Raw genomic sequence first — 19,843 nt, forward strand, 5'->3', positions numbered from 1 at the left:
AAATTTCAAAAATCAGAGAAAAAAAAACTCAAAGTTTATTTTTCGATTGGACAATGTGAAAGAATATTTTTTTTTTTTTATAAAACTAAATCAGACTTTAGATTTTTAATTTGTTTATAAAATAAGATGTAAAATATAATTTTAACTATAGGAAAATAGAATTAAAATTTTTTGTGTAAACTGAAAAAAAATAGAGTACATACTAAGTTTACCCAAAAAAAAAAAATATAATACTAAATTATTTAAAAGGACTAAAAGAATGAGGTTAGGCATATGTACATGCTAGCCCTATAATGCCTTCGCCACTGTTTATACCCATGGACGTATTCAATTATAATTTTGAGAGAGTTTCGGGGAATTAATAATTTCAAGTATTAAATTGGATTTTAAAAGACTTTATATAAAAAATTTAGGTGTATTTAATTGAGAATTCTAAAGATTTTTGTGTAATTATATTGTTGTTTAGCAAAATATTGTGAATTCACAATTAAATATTTTAAAAAGGGTAATACTAAGAAAACTAAATTTGTAGACAAAATTTTGGAAACAAAATGACATGGAAGTTGATGATTGATTTATTACTTAAGTATTGATAAACGTGTTCATTCCTATTAGTGACATATTATTTAATTTGTAAATTTTGTCTACAAATTTAATTTTGCCCTTTTAAAAATTCGGTTTCCTTTTATATTTTGAGTTTCCTTGGTCCATAAGTTTCATTATTTCTTAAGTCGTAAGCTCTTCCATATATAATGAGACTTCAGCAGCAGTTTGATACTTTGATTAATCCTTGATCGGAGAGATGCGAATTTGGGAGGGAGTATGGTGGTGTTTGGGTGCACTTGCTCTTTACCTTGCCGGATGGAGATTCAGCAGGTAAGTAATTAACCTAAGATTTTATATTAAGCAGAGATTAAACTTAATTAGTAACGATTAATTATCTATTTTCAAATTATTGTGGAAGTTAAATTTCTTTGAGGTATCACTTAATAGTATTCTTTACAAACGAATATTATGGACGGTGAGTTGAATACCAATCTATTTCTCCACGTCTTAGGGTAAATATATTGTTGTAATAAACTGATGTTTTGTGATTTTACAGTGATGCAGATGCTCTTGAGTCGGTCCCTCAGATTAATCAAGTGAGTGAATTGGGTATGTGCCTCTTTTTCAAAAGACATGAATCGGGTTACTTACACATACACTCCCTGAGGTTTATCGAGTTTTCACAAAACTTCCTAAGATTTTGAAAGTAACACAAACTCTCCTTGTATTTCTAATCAACCGGTGAATATAATATTTGAGTACTAAATGATTAGTTTACACTGGAGCACATGCGTATATATGTTTTTTTTATAGAAGCGATATTGAGGGAGCGAGAACTTAAAACGCGCAACCTCGGATGCAAGGGTGAATGCTTTAGCTGCTCGAGCTATGAGCCCGTTGCATATTGGACAACATGTTTTAAAGTGAGAGGATAGATGATAGCAGCAGTAGGAGAAATAACATAATGATGTGAAAGAGATTTATTTGTATGGAACATTGCTAGGAAAGAGATTTATTTGCTATCGATGCTGTTAGTTCGTCGGCCTTGATTTGTTTCCTACATAACGTCGAGTTGTCTTGTTTCATTTGTCAGCCAAACTGTTGGAGCTTAGGCGGATACCTTTGGTGGTTGGAGTTTCTGGGACGGTTTGCTGTGACAATCCAATCCACTGTGAGTTTGGTGGTTTACGCGGCGTAGTTGTCATGCAAACGGTACACAAATGATAACTTCAAACGTCGTACATGAATTTTGAGTGCTTTCTTTACTGGTGATTTTTGATATCGACACCTTCTTTAGGCATCACAAAGGTTTCTGAAACGCGACGAGAAAGGTGATTGGCAGACGGGTTATAATTTGCTACTTTCAGAATGTAGAGAAGTGCCCTGGTATTTGGTGAGTATCTGTTCGCTCTCACCTCTCTCTCTCTCTCACACATGTTCATTGTTGTGCTTGATGGTGATGTGGTTCCTTGATTTTGTATACCAGGACGATGGAACTGGCCGGGTGAATGTGGTCGGAGCTACAGGTGCCTCAGGCTTTACATTTCCAGCTTCAAGTGGCCAATTTGAACAGTCCAGGAGATGCCACGAATGTGAGATGAACAGACTCGAATGTGAGACAAAGAGAAGCGTCGAATGTGAGAGAATAGATGACCGTGAAGGCATCAAGGTTTGTATTGTTTAGTGATATCCGTATTTATATATGGTAAAACTTCATCGGGTTTTTAACACAAATTGTCCTCAATGTTTTGGCAACTCGTCAGTTCGGTTCTTCATGCATTCACTTGCTCATCAGTTTAGAATGTTGAAATATATTTTGTCATCTTCGACTTCTGAGTCTGGTCACAACAAACAGCACTCAATGATGGATTCGTCCCCGTTGATTGAAACACAAACAGAGAGGGAGGAAAACATGGTGGTGCTGCTGCATTCTCAAATTGAATTGAGGACGTAGAAGTCTATGAGAACTTGCCAGGGAGCGAGTGGTTTCCGTTGCAGATTGCGGGACTGAGTTTAGGATCTGGGAGTTGGATTTTCCGTTTCGGATTGAGAGACATGGTTTTAATATGGGGATTCAAGGAATATATAGGGAGTGGGGGAATGGGCGGCCAGTGTTGTGATGTAAGAAGGGAAGCAATGGAGTGCACGGCGCACAAGTGGGAGTAGATGTGGTGGCTGTGGGGTTCTCGGAGGTGGCAGCTTGTTGGATGAGCGAGTCAATAGATGAAGGACCAAACCGATGAGTTACCAAAACATAAAGGACTATTTGTGATCAAAACCCAAATCGGTTCAACTAACATTTTCGCTATTTTGTCTTAGTTACTGGGAGTCCAGAGAACTGAGCGTGTACTTCCAATTGGTATTTCTCTGAGTGTTGTTGGTGAGGTATGTTTGAAATGCTATGAACTTGTGATGTTAGCCTACTTAATATATACACTAATCCTTAGGTTTCAAATTCATGTTCAGGCCGTCAAAGACGACGTTGGTACCATTCGCATTCAAAAACCCCACGAAGGGCCATTCTATGTCTCCACCAAATCCATCGACGAGCTCATTGCGAGCCATAAGAACTGGGCAAGGTTTGTTTTTGCAATGTACACTACTCATCGGCGTCCTTTTGCGCCTTCTCTAAAGTACAATTAATATAAACATCTTTACCAGGTTTTTGAAATGTGCATCTTTTGGTGTGGCTGTGATCGGTCTTACTTTGATTGCCGCTGAACTTGATAAGTACATCAGGGAAAGACTGCGCCGCTCCGAATGGCTGAGAAGCAGGAGAAGGTAAGTTTTGCCCAAGTTACGTTCATTCGGAAACTTACTGCAAGTAAAAGTCACTGGTTGTCATTACTGCTTCTGTGGATAGAACCGCATTTTATTTAACCCCAGATATTATTATTATTATTTTTTTTTTTCCCTTCATAATTTGATCTGTCTGTTGAGGCTGATAGAAATTGAACTTCCTGTCTGTGCAGGGCTGTTGCTGCAGATGATATAAGATATCGGGAAAATAATATAGGTATAATGTGGAGTGCGCTGTGACAATGCTTTTTTCTCATGTAACATGTGCTCGAAAATGTACTAGAAGTCTAAAACGCTTCAACCTTTCTTTCCTTCTCCCAGCTTCGTACGAAAGGGCGGCTGCTGCAGTAGCTGATATAAGATCTCAGATAAATAATATAGGTATAATGTGGAGTGTGCCGGAGACAATGCTTTTTTCTCATGTAACATGTGCTCGAAAATGCACTAAAAGTCTAAAACGCTTCAACTTTTTTTTCCTTCTCCCAGCTTCATACGAAAGGGCGGCCGCTGCTGTAGCTGATATAAGATCTCGGCAACATAATGCAGGTAGGTATATCGCCGAGTATCCACATTACAATACTACTCGTCATATCGCTTGGAAATGTACCAAAACGCTTTAACATTTTTTTCTCCCAGGTTCATCGGACACAAGGGCCGTCGCTGCAGTTTATATAAGATCTCAAAGAGATAATGCAGGTAGATATATAGCGATGTGTCCTCGTTACAATGCTATTTATCGGATAATATATGCTCGGAAATGTGCTGAAAGGCTTTAACTTTCTTTTTTCTTCTCCCGGGTTCAGGCGAAAGGGCTGCTGCTGCACCAGACGGGGCCAATTCATGTGTGATATGCCTTGAGCAGCAGTACAATGTTGTTTTCATCCCGTAAGAACTGGCTTTTCGATATTTGATTCAATGGATCGTCTAGTGTTCCTTTATAAACTTAGCACACTTTTGACTCATTTATTGTATCAGGTGTGGTCATATGTGCTGTTGTACAACTTGCTGCTCGCAGCTGACCGAATGTCCCCTCTGCCGGCAACCATTTTCTCAGGCAGTGAGGACATTCCGCCCGTAAGAGAACGCTTAATGCGATAGGTGGTCTGGTAGATCGATGAAGAGATCTCGATGATATGATAATATTTTCTACAGGAATCTGTTAGACTTCAAGTGTTCTTAGCTTAAACTGGAAGTCTGAGTTTTGTTATGCGTAATAAATATGCATCGTATTATAAGGATAGGATAGCCTGACCAGCCTCACCTCATTTCTAAATAGAACTGTTCTCTAGACTAGACTTCAAGATTCAAGAAAATGGTGGTCATCAACCGTTTGATCGTAATTTAATATGTACTCACTAATTTTTTCTGTTGTATGTTTTCATAACTTTTTCTGTTGTACTTTCTTATGTTGAATTAAGATCGAACGGTGGGTGACCACCATTTTCTTTGACCCTGAGATCTAGGAGAACATGTCTCCATTACTAAAACCCACTTTCACATTGAATGAGACCATGTGCATTGGATTGGTACTTATGCAAGATCGAATAGAACTCACGACTTAATATTATAGTCTAGTAATGTTCCTCGTTACTAGTTAGTGAAAGGTCTTTAACTTTTTTTTTTTTTTTTTTGAACAAATATGAAAGGTTTTAAATTCGATTCTCACATAAACGTATTCGGACCAAATTTATTAACTCAATCCCCATCTTTTTTAGTATAAATAATATTGTTGTATTAAAAAAAAGACGAATATTTTAAGCCTCCGAATCAAAACTAATATAATTTTATGACTAATATGCATTTGATTTTCACATGTCCTGAAAATGACGATGGCCGAGTTGGCTGACCATCAGACGATGGCCGAATCAAATTCTGATTCCCAAGCACTTGACGGTTGACGGTACCCGAAGCTCCCCTGAGCTCTGGCTAATTACCAGTCAGCTGGTAGTAGTAGTTTAACAGCGATTGTCAATAGTTGATGCAGAATGTGAATTCATAGGAGGGTAACATTGTGGTCTCTCCAATCCCCTCGGTACTGTTATCTTCTCGTTTCGGCTCATCCTCAAATTAACGTCCTTCGACGCTAACAAGCCAGAAAACTAACAGCGAAACCATACAGATCATTTCGGGTTTTCCTTCGAGGAAAGCAAAATGGATTTGCAAGGAGCGAAATTGTAAATGCAAAAGAACATAAATTACTTGAACAAACTAAACCCAAAGGTGCACGAAAAAGGACTCGATTTACTGTTCATTCTAACACCAGACAATCTCATCAACAAAACCTAAAACAAACGCATAAAACGCGGATTATGTAAATAATTATGACATGTCATGTTTCCAAGTGAAGAGTTCTTTGTTTCACCACGCCTTATTCTACTAATGTGCACACAGAAAGTGATTCAAATGATCCAGCACCAGAAAATCTTTATTCTCAGAGTACTTACGGAACAACTCCTGCACCAACCGTTCTACCTCCCTCCCTCAGGCAAATCTTTGTCCTGACAAATGAACATAGGGAATGTTTAGCCCTCAAAACTTTTCACAATTCAGACTCGACAACTAGTCGTATTAAATATTAACAAATAAGCAAAGCTAATTCTTAGGTTTCTGTGGCAGAGATGATGTGAACAAACCTTGTTCAAGAGGAACCGGTTGTATCAGCTCACAATTTGCGAACAAAGCTGCGAACCCCATATAACGTATGATAGGCCAGGGCTAAAGCTGAAATCTCGACGGTGATGGGGATGAGCTTTGATGAATAAAAGAGGAGTTGGTAGTATTTTTCAAAGGTGAAGCAAATCAAACCCATTTTCAGATAAAGAAGATAAAAAAGAAGAACTACAGTAGCTAGGACAACCCCTGAGATTCTATTGGTAATTGAAAACGTCGAATTCAGCTGTGGCGTATAAACAGGAAGATGAGGAGATAACGGGCGAAGGTTCATGATATTAGGATTAACGGTCCCTTGTTCAACATGGCCGGTGGCAACAGTTGCAAAACCCTTCAGGACATTTAAAAAAAAAAAAAAAAATTAGTAAACTGACCGCTACTGCAACACAAAATAAAAGAGTGAAAACCCAGTGAAAATAAGGGGAGCAACAGAGCAAGGCAAAAAAGAACTGTGCAACATGAAAATATGGACAATTCAAATAAAGCACGTCATTGTTCTAGGAAAGCTTCTTAATATAGTTTCATGATCAAAACAATAGTATCAGTATAAGACCGCAACGATGATATTAAAATGGAACTGTACTTAGATATTATGAACAAAATTGCAGGCCAAAGTTAAGACACTTCTCGTAACGAAATAACAAATGTCAATACCCTAAAGGATTAGGATTAATTCATTAAGGAATCTCTAAATGAGTGCCTAAATGCATTCCCAACTTACTTGAATTGAGATCAAAACATTATATTATGATCGAAAAGTTTCCATTAAGGAACCAACATATCATGACCGAAAAGTTTCCATTAAGGAATCAAACAGCATATTATGACCGAAAAGTTTCCATTTTCCCCCAACTCTCCCATATGAACTGGGTCCGTCCCATTTCGCGTGTCGGAGATGGGACTAAGTTGGGGAAGCAGTTATCTTTAGCAACATCCGCTGTGTTTTATGAAGCAAATGCAGAGATACAAATACAGCCCACAAAATCTCATATAAAAATACAATCAATACATCAAAATGGCGGACCTTTGTAATTGCGGCAGTCAGCGTCGTTTTTCCATGATCAAATCCAACATTCACTTGAGGTTTTCTGTACAGGCATACACAATTCGATTACAATTCACAACCCAAAAAACTCCCATCGATAGATATTCAACTTCAATGACGCAAAATCTAATTCAGATACAAAAAATTAAACAGGCCAATTAAATCCAATATAAAAAATAAAATAAAAAAAAACTCAAACGGTGCAAATCTCTCAATTAATTCCCTACAAAAAGTCCTAATTTCTTACAAAAAATGAAAAATTAAAACTTTAAGCAACACAGAGCCAACGAGTGAATACTAACATGCCGGTGAAGGTGGCCATGGATCGCCACCAAGGACTAGGGCTAAAAGATCGGTCATTTCCGACAGCAGAGTTGGCGATTGGAGAACCGGCGGCGGCGATCAATCCTCGGCCGAACAAGTAGGATTGCGGCGAGTAGGAGAGGATGCGCTTGGAGCTAGGGTTTCTGAGAGCGGCCGCAGCCATTGAAACGAAGGAAGAAGCAGAGAGAGATGTTTTGATAGGACCCTGGTTCAGATCCGCCAGAAGGAGAGAGATAATTAGACTGAGTTAGAGAGAGAAGATAATATTTTCATTCATACAGTTATACTCAACTCATGACCCGTTGAAGGGTAAATACGTCATATTCAGAACTACGAAATTGGATATGCATACTATATATGGGCCTAAGAGCACCCCTCCTAATGGATTCCCAAAAACTAATGCTTAAAATTTCGACACATGTGAAAGTATCGATATGAAAATTTATGAAAATATTGATGTTGGTTTTGATATCGGTTGTTTTCGATAGAAATTATGAAAATTTGTAATAGGCTTATATATCAAATCATCAGATTTAATCGTAACTAAAGAAAAATTTCTCATAAAAAATTTAGAAGTTCGAAATATGCCATGGGTTCTAACAAAATTTAAGTTGATATTCAATAATTTTTCTCTATTTCGCCAACAATAGTTGAAGTTTTCATTCTCTCATTTTCCATATCATTCTTGATTTTTCAAATAATTCGACGAATATATCGACAATTTCATAGATATTTTAAGCATTGCTAAAACCCACAAAATGCTCTCCACTGCAAGCACAACCAGCCGAGTTACGGTGAAAGGAAGCAAAATTTGACTGCTCAATCGAGTAAGAATAATCCAACCTTGTGCCTGAGGCCATGTGTCGTGAGTTAATGTCACTTATTTTATAATTTTTTTTCTTTAGGCTCGTTTTAATTAAGCAAGCTCACTTCATATCGTGTTTTAATTAAAAGAGCAATATTAGAAAGATTGAATTTGATAATTGTGTTATTACTTATGTGTTGATAAACACGTTCATTGTTGAATTTAGGACCTTAATGGGATTTGGATAAATAAACTTTCACATTGACTTATATTCCACTCTTGTCCCTCCGCTTCCCTCCCCCTAATCCCCCTTCCCAGTTTCCTTCATTTTCAACTTTCCCGGGAAACAAACAGAAAATTCCAGAACCCTTCCTTTGTGAGTTCCTATTTCCCGACAATATCATCTCCCCCCGCTCTCTCTTTGTAAAATCCCTAATCCCCCTTCGCAATTTCCTTCCTTTTCAACTTTCCCGGAAAACAAACAGAAAATTTCCAGAACCCTTTATTTGCGACTTCCTATTTCCCTAGAATCTCACTCCTCCTTTCCCCCTCTTTCTCTCCCAAAATCCCTAATTCCCATTCCAATTCCATATCTTTCCATCAAATTCGCCGTAAATGATCAATCTTTCGCGTATGATTTCTTTCTGGGTCCGGTTTTTGAGCCCTGATGCTTCCGGTAATGCGTAACAAGGCGGAGAGCAATAGCGCAAGGGTTTGGAATTAGTTTATCGATCGTTGCGGTGGTTAAAAATGCTACCTTGGGGTGGATTGAGTTGTTGTCTGAGTGGAGCTGCTCTTTACCTTCTTGGCAGGAGCAGTGGCAGGTCAGTTTATTCTCTCTGTTTTTCGATATCGAATTAGCTTTACTGATGATCAAATTAAACATTTCTAAGTTGTTAATTACTTTTTTTTTTTGTTGGTATGTTGAATTTTGGTGTTTTGTGATTACACAGGGATGCAGAGATTCTTAAATCCGCCACTCGGATTAATCAGTTAAAGGAATTGGGTATGCGCCTTTTTTCGAAACTGAAAGATTAGTTTTTGCTTCAATTGTTTTGTTTTGGTGCCTTGCTTGAATCAAATACATTTTCATGTGGAACATCTGTTGGGAGAAGATTTGTAGATTTATTTATTTTTCGGGCGATGCCGTTTGTCTCTTTGGGTCTGCTCCCTGAATTAGAGTTGCTGTCTACTTTCTTTTTTCAGCAAAATTGTTGGATTCCGAATTTAGATTGCCAGTGGTGGTTGCAGTTTCGGGGAGAGTTAGCTCTGAAACCCCCATCAACTGTGAATTCACTGGTTTACGAGGCGTAGTTGTGGAGGAAACGGTACACAAATCATAACTCTAAAGAACATATTTGGATGCGTTCGTTGGTTGTGTTCTCGTGTGATTGGAAATCAACGATATTGTTTATCTTCTTCAGGCAGAACAACATTTTTTGAAACACAATGATGCTGGCTCATGGATACAGGATTCTGCTTTGATGCTTTCAATGAGTAAAGAAGTTCCCTGGTACTTGGTGAGAATTCTCTCTCTCTCTCTCTCTCTCTCTCTCTCTCTCTCTCTCTCTCTCTCTCTCTCTCTACATGTCCCTTCTTGTGCTTATTGAGTAAATATTATTTTTGGTTCACTTGGAGCTGAAATTTGACTAACTGGATATGATGGTGGTTCCTGGAATTTTATTTTTTTATTTTTATCAGGATGATGGAACTGGTCGTGTGTTTGTGGTGGGAGCACGAGCTGCCACAGGATTTGTATTGCCGGTTGCAAGTGAGGTATTTGAAGAGTCAGGACGATCCCTCGTACGTGGGACATTAGATTATCTCCAAGGCCTCAAGGTTTGCTTAGTTTAGTAATTGTTGTGTACTTGTATCTGGCAAACTTCAATGGTTCAACTAGTAAGATGGCTGTTTTGTCTCAGATGCTTGGAGTCAAACGAATTGAGAGGGTACTTCCAACCGGTACTTCTATGAGTGTTGTTGGTGAGGTATGCTGTAGTTTAATAACTGTATCTTTTTTAGTACAAATACTCAAATAGACATAAAGCTAAACTGTAGGAAGCAACATTCTGATAATTACAAATTTTAAAATTACTTTTACGCAAATGTTTTTTGTTTAGTATTGTACCAAAATGTACTTAATTTGGATGATCCTTGTTCCAAAAATGATCACTGTCCCATAGAAGAATTTGCACTCTTGTAAAACAGCTTGAAGCTTTAGTTTCATAATTAGCATTTTATTTGCAGGATGTTATTTGGTGGAACGTTTGTGCATTGAAATGTTATGATGTACACACTCATTTGATACTTTCTCTTATTGCTTGATTTATATCAGGCTGTCAAAGATGACATCGGTACCATTAGGATTCAACGACCTCAGAAGGGGCCATTTTATGTCTCTCCCAAAACCATTGATCAGCTTATTGCTAACCTTGGAAAATGGGCAAGGTTGTTTATAACTTAATACAAATGCGTAAATGTATATTAACATTCTGTGTGCTATGTAAGTCCATGGCTGGTGTTTTTGCACTCATGCACTGCTCATTTGCTTCAATGGTGTGCTTTCTCTGTAGTCTAATTAATATAGATGTCCTTTTCAGGTGGTACAAATATGCATCTGTGGGTTTGACCGTGTTTGGTGTTTATTTGGTTGCTAAGCATTCTATCCAATACATCATTGAGAGGAAGCGCCTTTGGGAATTGCAGAAAAGGTACGTAGCCCAAGTTTGTTCATTTGGAACTTGCAAGTGAAAGTCGCTGCTTCTATGAGTAAGAATGTAAAGGAAAAACAGCATGTTTTGATGGTGGCCTCATATCCTCATATATATATATATAAATAATATTTCTGTTGTTTCTTCCGTCTATCTGAAACAAATGGATAATGAAATTCGACTCCATGCAGGGTTGTTGCTGCAGCTGCTAAAAGATCTGGGGAAGATAGTGCAGGTATACTGCTGGGAGACCCCATTACGATGTTATTTGCAATAATATATGCTCAAAAATGTACCAAGAGGTTTTACCTTTTTCTCCCAGGTTCAAACGAAAAAGATGATAGTGCATCAGATGGAAACAAGAGAGACCGTATGATGCCCAATTTATGTGTGATATGCCTTGAACAGGATTATAATGCGGTTTTTGTCCCGTAAGAACTGCCCTTTCATTATATGATACAATGGCCAGTCTAATTTATTACCTTACGAATTTAACACATCACTGATTCTTTTATTTATTTTTTCAGGTGTGGTCATATGTGCTGTTGTACAACTTGCTCCTTGCACCTGACCACCTGTCCTCTCTGCCGGCGACGAATTGATCAGGCTGTAAAGACTTTCCGCCATTAAGGCTGTGCTTCAAGTGTTTTGAGCGGCAGTAGTAGATGAAGAAATCTTGATGCCTTGAGCAGAAGGTTATCTAGAGAAGCACTTCCAAACATGCCCGCGATTAAACGATGACTGTTTTGTGTGGTGCGACCCTGCCAATGCTCCCATGAACTTTACTCGAGTAAATTTGCAGTTTTACATAGTTTTCTTTCCGGAAATCTTGTGGCATGGTGCTTTCTTGTAAACCATAACTGATTTAAGCGGGTAGACATTCTTGTAAATTGTTGTGATGTAACAATTTTCATTGTCGGACTTTATGATGGGAGCAATCCACCTTTGGAGAGTTTCCACGTATGGCCAGTGTTTAAAATATCTATATAGGTAGAAATATCAATATGCAAATTTATGTAAATATTGATGCATATATCGATATCGGTTGCTTTGACGGAAATTATGTAAAGTTGCAACGGGTGGGTATATCAACTTATTCAGTTTTAGTTGAAATTAGCAAAAAGTTTCTTAAAAAAAAAAAAAAAAAATCAAAAGTTTGAAGTCCATAGTGAATTTCGTCAAATTTTTTTTTAGTGAAGTTTGCACTTCTCCTCCCTACCTATCGATTATTGATTTTTTAGATATTTCTACGAAAATATTGATAATTTTGTGGATATTTTAAACATTTCATATAACTAGGGTCATCTCCAATCGACCCGGCCAAAGGGTCATAGGCCAAAAAATAGCCAGTTTTGACACAAAAACCATATCCAACCGAGGGTTAGGCCAAAGGGCTCGTGGATTCCACCATGCCAAAAATTGGAGAACCGACTAGCAAGTTGGCCAAGAGCAGCCAGCCCTATAGCCCAGCCCAAACACATGCTACCTAACATCATGCACGTCAGGTTACTGTTGGATTTGACTTTTTTTTTTTAAGACGAAATTTAAAAAAAAAAAAAATTCTAATTTTTTTTTCCTATAAATACCTAAGTCATTTTTACCCCACTTCTCACATCATTTTCAATATTCCAAATTATCTTACCTTATTTTATTTCAATTCTTCACCAATTTTTCACATTATTTTCATTATAAGATAAAAAATCAGGAGACTTATTAATTTAGCGACAAGTGACACTCAAAATATGTCCGAAAATATTATTTTAATATGGTAGTTTAATTCAATTAACCATATTAATTTATTAAGATAATAAATTATTGAGGGGCTAAAAAATAGCCCCCCTTCGGTTGGAGATGGATTTTTTGTCAAACTGGCTAGGTTTTGGCTTATGGCACTTTGGCCCTCGGATAGGGATAGTATAAAATATAAACTGACACTGTTCATTAAAAAAATAATTTTTTAAGGGTCTATCCTCTTGTTTGTACATCTCTCGTAACGCGATGTGTGACATCCCACATCGCCCAGGGGAGTGATCCTTATATGTATATTCTCATCCCTACCTAGCACGAGGCCTTTTGGGAGCTCACTGGCTTCGGGTTCCGTAGGAACTCCGAAGTTAAGCGAGAAGGGGGCTAGAGCAATCCCATGATGGGTGACCCACTGAGAAGTTGCTCGTGAGTTCCCAAAAACAAAACCGTGAGGGAATGGTAAGCCCAAAGCGGACAATATCGTGCTACGGTGGTGGAGCGGGCCCGGGAAGTGATCCGCCCCGGGCTGGGATGTGACAATTTGGTATCATAGCCTATCCCTGGCCGGAAATGTGCCGACGAGGACGTCGGGCCCCTAAGGAGGGTGGATTGTGACATCCCATATCGCCCAGGGGAGTGATCTTTAAATGTATATTTCAATCCTTACCTAGCACGAGGCCTTTTGGGAGCTCACTGGCTTCGGGTTCCTTAGGAACTCCGAAGTTAAGCGAGAAGGAGGCTAGAGCAATCCCATGATGGGTGACCCACTGGGAAGTTGCTCGTGAGTTCCCAAAAACAAAACCGTGAGGGAATGGTAAGCCCAAAGCGGACAATATCGTGCTACGGTGGTGGAGCGGGCTTGGAAAGTGATCCGCCCCGGGCTGGGATGTGACACGATGAGTAAAGAGATGTACATAAAAAAAAAGATATGGTTCTTATCCATATTTAATAGGATGCTGAAATTTTTAATTGGATGTGTGAACACGAAAGATTCCTTGAAACAAGAAACCAGAATAACGTGTACAAAATAATATTTTTGTGTTTATGATTTTGGGGTTACGATCTCTCTCAAATTTGGTCATCTGATTCTATCTTCGTAGGGTGTAGGTTAGTGGATGAGTTGTTGATCCAAAGGGCCGTCGGGGCTTGATCTAAGGATGAACAGTTGATGAACGGATCTTCAAGGGGCGTTGGGCTTGATCTTGAAGAATGGGTGTATGGATTTCTTCAAGGGCTTTTGGGCTTGACCTTGAAGGTTGATGGATGAGCAGATCTTCAAGGGCTTTTGGGCTTAGTCTTGAAGAACGATTGGATGTGTGGATTTGTTGAGGTTGTTGATCCAAAGGGCCGTTGGGGCTTGATCTTGAAGGAGGATTTGACGAAGAACGAATAGTGCTTTCTTGATCCTTCGGAATTCTTGGGAATTTGGATGCTTGAGAGCTTTGGAGTTTCAAAGCTTCAAGGATTTGGGGAATTCTCTTCCAATTTGGGAGTAGAGAAATGTATTTGTGAATTCCTTGATGCTTGATACCTTGATGGAGAAGCCTATTTATAGGCTTTGAGAATGAATCACCACCACAAAATATTTTTTTCCTTTCCAAGCACCATTGCCTAATTTTCCCACTTAATGCAATATTGAAATTGAAGTGGTGTAACTTATGGCCTAATTTCCCACTTAATACCATTTTAAACTTGAAGTGGTCTAACTTATGGCCTAATTTCCCACTTAACACCATTTTAAACTTGAAATGTGTATGCTTTGTCATTGCCCAAATGAGAAAAACTTGCTTTGATCCGTAATGGATTGAAGTGTGCTTACCTTGTCATTGCCCAAATTGAGAAGAAAAACCTTGTTTAATCATCCAAGGGTATTTCTTCCTATTTTGTTGAGTCACATGCCATGTGTACAATTTGTACGACACGTGGCGTATGCCATGTATGCCTTGACACGTCAAAACTTTAATGCGTTGGGTGAACATTTGTTTTACTGAAATTTCGATGTCTACAGGATGATCCAATTACTATTTGAATAAAGATAATTCGATTATAAATAGATTCAAATATAGATAAGGTGTATTCAATTTGATAATAATCTGATTCGGTTTAATAGAAGCATATTTTGTTATTCTATTCTTTTTATTTTATTTTATGTTATTTTATAAATATTATACTTGTATATATTAAATGAATTGCCAATGATACTTCAGTCATTTTTAGGTTTTAAATTAGCATTGATAATGAACCAATTTTTTTTTTTTTTTTAACAAACTATAGTATCCACACTAAAGGATGAGGGAGTGGGCCAAGCGGCTTGCCATAATAATGTGGTTCAACTTTGCATTTGACGAGAATCGAATCTAAGACTCTTCACTTATAAGTGAGCGGAATATAACTAGACCATAGTACTAAGTGACAATAATAGTTGGATTTGAATCCTATGCTTATCAGATATTGATTAAGACTGGTCTTATCATAAGGAGTTAAATTCTCTCCTCTTCTTCTCTCCCTACAAATAAGGTAAAACAAGATGATGATGTTGTTTAATATTTGAGCATTTAAATAAGAGAGGAAAGAGAGGAGAGAATCCAAATCTTTATCGGAATCCGATTCATTTACTAATTTAGTTGGCTGCTAGTCTTCATTGGCATCACTTAACCACCAATCAGAGCATAAACATAAAACCTTCCCACGGGTCAGATGATGCTAAGCATGTCGACCCTATGGGAAAAGGATAAGAAAAAGGAAGTAAATATTCCTTTCCTTAGTATTTCTTGATTCTTACATCTAGATGGAACACAAACGGAACGAATGTAGCCCTAGCTTTTCATTCCATATATACATCCCCACATAACAAAAGTAAAGTGAAGAGAGAGAATTCACATCAACAACAACAAAGTCATATATTACCATGTGGAATCGCCTGTATGAATCTTAAAACGCCATTGTCGTCTGTTTTATGTCAAAGTTTTCCGTTTCCAAGTACTCCATACCTTTTTTAAAGTCTTTTTTGCCTTGAGTCTCTGTCTTATAATCGAATTTTCTAACTAGAACATCTAGTAGGTCTTTGATTCACATTAACAAAAGGATAATGCTAGGGATACCAAATTTCTAAATCAACACTAAGTAATAATCCAATCATCCACAACCACATCACTTGGTTTACAAAATTTGTTTACCTAACATTACCCTTAACAAAACAATAAAATTTATGAGTCCTTAATAAATTACTTTCTTCCAGAATCATTGGTACATTTGTGTTCCAAAAATTGGTGTTCAACCGTAATCTGGTTGATCACCACTCACGTTTCACAAGAAGTACAATTATTCCAAGCTTTTTGAGCGTGTGATTAGTGGGATCACAACCATACGAGATTTCTGTAATTACAAAGGGTTAGTTTCTTTATTGGTCATATTTCTGAAGGCAGATTGTCTGCCCTCCTGTTTGGATGCCCTTCCAATCCCCTTTTATTTGTACGGTTACAGTTAAATCACGTCAACATTTTATATTCTTATTATTTTTTGTCTTATTATTTCTATAAAAAAAATCAATATAAAATATGTACATGACTTAACCATAACCTCACAAAATAAAAAGGGATAAAAATGACAACCAAACAGAAGGGCAGACAATCTGCCTACCATATTTCCACACTCAAATCGAATCCAATCCTACATCGCGTGCACTGAACACAAAATTTAAACATAATCCATAAATACCGACATTTTCGTCTACCATATCATCACATGTGGATCTGTGCAGGCGGTGTGACGAAACTCACAGTCCTATTAAAATTTTCTCCGGAATCTCAAACTCAATTGTCAAAAAGTAGTTGTGGCCCTTGCGGGAACCAGATTAAAATTTATCCGTTAATAGGTTGCTATGCATTATGCATATGCTTTGCATAGTGGTACTTTTTAGATTCTAATTTCCATAGAAAATAGAGTACCAAAAGTGATTGAGGATATGATCCCAAAATTGACACGGTACTTTTCTCTTTAGATCAAAAACGACACAAACAGTAGATAAAAGCTCGTTTGTTTCTGATTTTCAATGTGAATAAGAACTGTACGTAGAAAATGACTAGCTAGACAAATCAATGCATATAAATACCACCACCTCTGTTGTCTAGAAAATCACTCCCATTTTTCCAAAACTTGACCACATATTTATACTTGATGGAAAAGAATGGCAATAATCATGCTGCAGCAGCATCAGATTCACAGGGAGTGTGCCAGAAAATCTTCAGCGCCATCACAGTTTCTCCTGCATTTCGAACAGTTCGCCGAGCCACGCATTTTCCACAAGAACCTACAGCTGCCTCCGCTGCTAGAAGCACGTATCCTCCACAACCACAACCCAAGAAGTCAGCTGAATCAGCACCGGTAGTGGTTCGGATTCCAATCACGTCCGAAAAAATAGTAGGAAAATGCTGTGATGATCAAGCAAATTCCAAGGTTGCTGCGAAGATTGAACCCAAAAAACCTCCAACTCATCATGGTCTAGTACACAAATACAAGGAAGAGTTGGCCAAGGCTACTCATTCAAAAGTTGAGGAGGACAAACATGAAGCACAAGCTCAAGCTAGGAATATTGAAGGAAAAAAACAAGGAGGATTGGATATTAATGACAAATTTTCGGAGTATATCAATCGGGCGAAGATCAAGATCAGATCAATGTCATCGAAGAAGATAGCGGAATCAGATGAGGTTGATTATGATGGAAAGAAAAGAGAGACTGAAAACGACCATTTTTCTGATTATATTCAACGTGCGAAGAACAAGTTCAGATCTATGCCGTCAAATCTTGGTGGTCGAAAGAATGCTTCCTTTAAGCGAGAGTAGGAGATTAATCTGTTTAACTTTTGGTTTGATGGGTTTTCCTGATTGAAAATAGTAAGGGTGGTGTTGGTGAATGCTAGCTGGGAGGGAAGTTCATATATGATATTTCTAATTAATGTGTGTGCATGAAGGATTTCGCTACGCTCAGGAAATGCATGCGCTTACTTGCATGCACGAGTGATCTTAGCAGTCTCTCTTAACGTAACGTATAATAAGTTTACTCTATTTGATTTTTGTTTTCTCTCTATTCTAATCTTTAAATCTGGTTATATATGTAATGCTTCAGTTGGTTTTGTTTACCATTTAATTAAGATTGCAAGTTACTAGTTGATTTTACTAATTTGCACATTTAAATTGACTTGCAAATACTAATTATGGTTGGCAACAAGTTATATTATCGTTTGTTTTAAAAAAGTTGGGGACCGTTAAAGAGCATTTAGCACCACACTTACTGTTATTGAGAATTGAAATTGAAGATTTCTCACTTACAAGTGAAAAAAAATCACTAAACTATAATGTCAGTAGCTGAAATGAAACCAAAGATGAGAGAGATTTTTCAGTGTGTTTGGAACATAGAATGGTACACCATGTGTTATTGTACAAGTTTAGGAAATAATTTTTTGTTTTTTTCAAGTGTTTCTTCACTTATATAATGATATATGGTGTACATGCCTGTATTCTAGACGCAATAAAAATCTCTCCAAAGACGGGCTATTAGAAGATATCTTAAGCAACGTCGACCTATGGGAAAAGAAAGTTATTTTCCTTTCTTTATACCCTAGCTTGTCATTCATATTATTCCCCACAAAACACTTAAAATGTGAACAAAATGTTCGTTCATATTAACAAAACTAAAAAAATTGAGTTCTTCTTCACAGTAAACTACTTGAACTAATCGAAGTATTGGTATTACTTAAGTTTCCACCGTGATCTCGGCTTACAAGCAAGCAAAAGTATGATTCTTTCAAGCTTTTTCAGAGATTCCTTTAATCACAAAAAGATTTAGTTTGTTCGTCGATCATATTTCCACATAAATACATATAGACACATATGCCCATCTCGGATGTTTCATTTACTTCTCAAAATCTCAAGTTAATTTCGAGACATCAACTCATTACGCTAACTCTTGGTTTCATAATGATGCGACAATGTTTCATTTGTTTTTTATTTAGGCTGGGAAATGACAAATTCTTAGTTATCACAATTGGTCGTATTATTCCACACATTTCTCAATTCCTCATTACATGATGAGACAGATAATAATGGGCGATAATACTTCTTGTAATATGGAATGGAAGATCTTCTATCCTAGGAGAGATTTTTGTGTGGGAATGAACGTGCCGCGTCACATGTCTACTGAAGACACACAAAATGAGGACCCCTTGCATCTGAGTCCCACACAGGTCCATTTTGGTGGACTTGAATGCAGAGGTCCTCTTTATGTGTGTCTTTGAGAGATCTTTGACGTGACACGAGCTTCCCCTACACAAGAATTTTTCTTATGTTGGACGTTATAAGAAACTGAAGTTGGTGTTTCTAGTATTGTAGTATTGATGTACATATGTGCATGCATGAATGCATTCTTGCTTGCTTTCTTATAGTGGTACTTTTTAGATTCTAATTTCCGTAGAAAATGAGAAAATTTTCATTGTGACGGGAACATAGGTGGTACATTACGTATTTTTATATAAGTCGGGAGAAATTTTATTTTTTAAGTTATTAACTTTTTAACACACATCACATCATTTGTATAATAACACGTGGTATACTACTCCGTGTACTGGTCAGACTGAAAAATCTCTAGTAGAAAATAGAGTCGTCTAAAGTGATTGAGAATATGATACCAGATCATGAGAAATTTTTCAGTGTGATCGGTACACAGGGTAGTACACTACATGTCACTATACAAATGGTGGGATATGTGTGTTAAAAAGTTAATAACTTAAAAAATAAAATTTCTCACCACTCATGTTAAAACATGTGATGTACCACTTGTATTCCCATCATAATTAAAAATTTCTCCCGGATCATAGTGTCACTAGCATACCACATTGTGTATGAAATATATTTAAAATATATTCACTAGTATGTTGTATCCGTTGGGTTTAACTTTCATGTGTAGTATGACGATGACGAGTGCTTATTTGAAATGTATGAAGTTAAGGATACGTTGCGGGAGTGGGTTACTGGAGACGATTTGCAGTGATTTGCATCCAAGCAATTCAAGCGATTTCTACTCACCAAAGATTTATTGCAAAACAATGATTATCTTCACGATATACAATATGTCCACCTTATTCTTGACATGGTTTCAGATAAAGATAATATAATTATTTTAAAGTGTCAATATCAGTTTTT

General features: G+C 37.3%; 4 protein-coding genes across 4 annotated transcripts; 3 read left to right on the forward strand and 1 right to left on the reverse strand.

Moving 5' to 3' along the window:
• Window positions 1–675: 675 nt before the first annotated feature.
• LOC103947649 (E3 ubiquitin-protein ligase SP1-like) lies at window positions 676–4,580 on the forward strand. The gene is made up of 13 exons (XM_048587054.1): window positions 676–876; window positions 1,103–1,155; window positions 1,640–1,758; window positions 1,844–1,939; window positions 2,033–2,215; window positions 2,866–2,931; window positions 3,013–3,125; window positions 3,208–3,327; window positions 3,519–3,562; window positions 3,832–3,891; window positions 3,982–4,041; window positions 4,149–4,230; window positions 4,321–4,580. The coding sequence occupies exons 1-13, from the start codon at window positions 803–805 to the stop codon at window positions 4,421–4,423; spliced, it is 1,173 nt and encodes a 390-aa protein (XP_048443011.1). The 5' UTR covers window positions 676–802; the 3' UTR covers window positions 4,424–4,580.
• Window positions 4,581–5,566: 986 nt separating this feature from the next.
• On the reverse strand, window positions 5,567–7,616 carry LOC103947548 (succinate dehydrogenase subunit 3-1, mitochondrial). The gene is made up of 4 exons (XM_009358460.3): window positions 7,363–7,616; window positions 7,040–7,103; window positions 5,979–6,346; window positions 5,567–5,843 (listed from the first exon to the last, which is right to left on the reverse strand). Exons 1-3 carry the CDS (start codon window positions 7,545–7,547, stop codon window positions 6,008–6,010), a joined length of 588 nt encoding a protein of 195 aa, XP_009356735.2. The 5' UTR covers window positions 7,548–7,616; the 3' UTR covers window positions 5,567–5,843; window positions 5,979–6,007.
• A 1,000-nt stretch (window positions 7,617–8,616) lies between these two features.
• LOC103947546 (E3 ubiquitin-protein ligase SP1) lies at window positions 8,617–11,960 on the forward strand. The gene is made up of 11 exons (XM_009358458.3): window positions 8,617–9,013; window positions 9,143–9,195; window positions 9,396–9,517; window positions 9,614–9,709; window positions 9,891–10,028; window positions 10,112–10,177; window positions 10,525–10,637; window positions 10,790–10,900; window positions 11,092–11,135; window positions 11,223–11,331; window positions 11,428–11,960. Exons 1-11 carry the CDS (start codon window positions 8,940–8,942, stop codon window positions 11,528–11,530), a joined length of 1,029 nt encoding a protein of 342 aa, XP_009356733.2. The 5' UTR covers window positions 8,617–8,939; the 3' UTR covers window positions 11,531–11,960.
• A 4,768-nt stretch (window positions 11,961–16,728) lies between these two features.
• Window positions 16,729–17,787, forward strand: LOC103947545. The gene has a single exon (XM_009358457.3). The coding sequence runs from the start codon at window positions 16,823–16,825 to the stop codon at window positions 17,486–17,488; it is 666 nt and encodes a 221-aa protein (XP_009356732.2). The 5' UTR covers window positions 16,729–16,822; the 3' UTR covers window positions 17,489–17,787.
• The last annotated feature ends 2,056 nt before the right edge of the window (window positions 17,788–19,843 follow it).

This window comes from the organism of the source record quoted next, unplaced genomic scaffold (genome assembly GCF_019419815.1).
Source record: "Pyrus x bretschneideri cultivar Hongxiangsu unplaced genomic scaffold, Pyrus_bretschneideri_v1 Contig25, whole genome shotgun sequence".
Lineage (NCBI taxonomy): Eukaryota > Viridiplantae > Streptophyta > Magnoliopsida > Rosales > Rosaceae > Pyrus > Pyrus x bretschneideri.